The following is a 3,354-nucleotide window of genomic DNA, read 5'->3' on the forward strand; positions in this document are numbered from 1 at the left end:
TGGAAGTGTTTTGTTAAAAAAACAATTAAAATCACTTTTTGTTATTTTGAATTTTTTTTATAATTTTTTTTATTTTAAAAAAAAATAAAAATAAACACATTTTATTATTTTAAAAAATTAAAAATTCAAAACGACTGAAAATAATAAAGAGAAAATGCCCTAATCTTTCTAAAGTAAATCCATACCAAGTCTCCTCCAAATCTTTTATGATCATTACCAAAGGTGTTTATCATTAAACCTTAAAAATTTTATATGAATCTTGTTCACTATGATTACACACCTTAACCTTGTTTATTTAATATGCAATATAAATATATATATATATATATATATAAAGATGGATAAAAACAATGCTCTCCCCAAAATACCCCTGCAACAATAATAAATTCCGACATCGTCATTAATTAGAAATTGGTGTCATCTGGATTTTTCGGTAGCTTTCCATGGGTCGCCAACCCTGCCTCGTCGCCGCCGGGGACGTCAGTGTTGCTGGCCATCATCGAAAGCATCTCTCCCAGCGTCTTCGCGTCCACTCTTCCGGTCACCGTCTGCGTGCCCGACATACAGTCTTTGGATTCAACGGCTTCACAATTCAAAAACTCTCCAGATTAACATTAACAACAAATAATTGATATTTTGCTACAACGCAAACAATATCACTGAAATAGTAAATGAAATCGAAACAGAGAGAATGAGGGTGGAACACAGTACTCACTAACCTCCAAAGCTACTAATCCACTTCTGAATGTCCGCACCAAAACTCTCGGAATTCAATCCGAGTTTCAGTACCACAACTGTGTCCAGATCACGGTCTTCTTCTCCGTGGGTCTTCCCGTTGTCGTTCTTGTTTTGACTGTCGTCGTTTGTTCTCGATATTCCTTCTTCTTTCTGGATCTTTCGACGGTTTCTCTTTCATCGTTTTGGCCGTTGTTTCTGGAAAGAAGTGGATCTTTCCACTTCTTTTTTGAGGATCTTGCCGCTGTTTTTATCGTTTTGGCCGCCGTCGTCGTCTTTTCTCAATCCACCTGCAGCTTCTTCTTTTGGGGCCTTTTTCAACGTCAATTTTGTTTTTGAGCTGGGCCTTCCCCGAGACCGTCTCTCGCAGCCTCTTCGTGTCCACTTTTCCGGTCATCGTCAGCTTCTCCGACTCAACTTCTTCGGATTCAAAGGCTTCACAATCCAAAAACATCGAAATGAACGTTCCACTACAACTCAAATCAACTAATTAATTGTGAACCTGATGTAAAAAGGCGGCAGAGTAAGTGAAATCCGAAACGGAGAATGAATTGGGAACACCATTAACCACCTCCAAAGCTTTCAATCCACTTCTTGATATCTTCTGCAGTACTCTTCGAAATCCAACCGAGCTTCAATATAACAAATGTTTTGAGTTGACATTCGTGTTCGTCTTTCCTTCTACTTACTGCACCTTCTCCTTCGGAGTTCTTTCTGAGTGGGCTGCTCCTCCGTCGGAGGCTCCCCCTCTTCTCTTGCCTGCCACCGCTCTTGCTCTTGCTCCTGCTCTTCGATCGACTGCCCTTCTGTAATCGATCAATCAAACATAAAAAATACAACAAAATTTAATTCAGACAGAGACTTAGAAGAGAGAGATTGGAAGTTTGAGACCCACCTGAGCCATGATCATCAAGTAGTAAACTACCAGTGTCCTCTCAATCTCAATCGATCGGATGAACCAACTGGCAAATCTATTCTTTTCTTTTATACTTCTAAACTTTACTGTATGGATATTGGATTTAAGATTGACTGTATGGTGATTAATTAATTAATTGATATGGCAGCCATCCAGAATTGACTTCATAGATGAAATTGTTTAATTAATTAATTGATGTGGCAGCCATGACCCAATCTGAAAGATTTCACATGCCCAGCTAGCATCATTCACCAAACCCCATTATTATGAAGATTAATCACCATTTAATTTAGCAAATTAAATATGCTTTCTAAATTATTTTGAAAAAAAGTACATGAACCCAATACAATTATTCAAGTAAGGGTGTATATACGTCTCATAATTAAATAATATTAGAGTCTATTTAGTCACCACACACACACACACACACACATATATATATATACAAGAGTTAAGAGTTCATTTGAAAATATTATTTTTTAGATATAAACTAAGAGATTGTTTGAGATTGATATAGTTAAATTTATGAGAGATAAGATATTAATAAAGACATTAGGGTCTAAATGAAATTAAATTAATTTATTATAACCATGGTGTCGTTATATTTTTTAAGATAAATTTGAGCGAAAATTCTTGTGATTTAGATCACTTTTATAGATACTCTATAAGGTATACTATCAAATATTATAGATTCTTGTTATTTGTTTGGTAAATACATTTTGTAAGATAAATATATTTCTAAATTAAAAATAAAAATATTAAAAATAAACCATAAACATATAGAGGCATGTCCAAAGCACAAGGGAGACTTACCCTATTTTTTTAATTTATTTTGTTCAACTTAAAATATTCCAAGTGGAATTTATAAAAACATTTGCTAAATTAATTTCTTAAGTCAATGCAAGTCAATTCCACCACATGGGAGGCCCCTTTTGATGTTTTTCTAATCTTAATATATAATTGCAAGCCTCTGCCCACTACTCCTTTTATAATTAACTTCTCAAGTCAAGCAAGTCAAATATTCTACCACATGGCGAGGGCCCATTTATGTTTTTCTACTCTTAATGTAATTGTAAGCTTTTACCCGCTGCTCTTTTTATTATGAATAATGTTAGAAATCGTGACAAAAGATGATGCCAATAGTTATGTGTTACATTCTTATTATAGGTACTTGAACTCGGTGTCTAGAGAAATAAAATTGTCGTCAATGATGTTTGTCACAAGAAACTTCGCTGCAAGGAAATTGTCACAAAGATCTTACCATAAGAGATGTCACCGCAAAGATGTTGCCACAAAGATCTTGTCACAAGGGTGTATTATAACTTAAGATAATTTTAGGATAATAAATTTTTTATACTTAAAACTATAACTAAACTATATATATAATTACTTTTATCCATCCCAAAATTTTCATACATTTATCTCGAAAAATCATCATAAATATCAAATACGGAAACTAGAATCAAACCTTAACTTTAACATTAATCATACCAATTTTCACAAAACCTTAATTTTTGCTTATAAATCCCTATTTCAAAAGTGACCCAAAGGTCTGAGTATTACATTCTCCCTCCCTTAAAGAAATTTCGTCTTCGAAATTTTTGCATTTTTACCTACTAAGACCATAATATATGGCTAACAACTCGCAAGAGAAACGGGTTTCATCTTTTAGCCAAGCATTATTATTAATCATTTCGTAAACA

The 3,354-nt window shown here is 33.9% G+C and overlaps 1 protein-coding gene across 1 annotated transcript; it reads right to left on the bottom strand.

Moving 5' to 3' along the window:
* Window positions 1-287: 287 nt before the first annotated feature.
* Window positions 288-1,709, bottom strand: LOC127811905 (uncharacterized). The gene is made up of 4 exons (XM_052352102.1): window positions 1,631-1,709; window positions 1,307-1,541; window positions 720-1,170; window positions 288-583 (listed from the first exon to the last, which is right to left on the bottom strand). Exons 1-3 carry the CDS (start codon window positions 1,643-1,645, stop codon window positions 986-988), a joined length of 435 nt encoding a protein of 144 aa, XP_052208062.1. The 5' UTR covers window positions 1,646-1,709; the 3' UTR covers window positions 288-583; window positions 720-985.
* Window positions 1,710-3,354: the final 1,645 nt, after the last annotated feature.

The sequence above is a fragment of the Diospyros lotus genome, chromosome 10 (genome assembly GCF_014633365.1).
Source record: "Diospyros lotus cultivar Yz01 chromosome 10, ASM1463336v1, whole genome shotgun sequence".
NCBI classification, from domain to species: Eukaryota; Viridiplantae; Streptophyta; class Magnoliopsida; order Ericales; family Ebenaceae; genus Diospyros; species Diospyros lotus.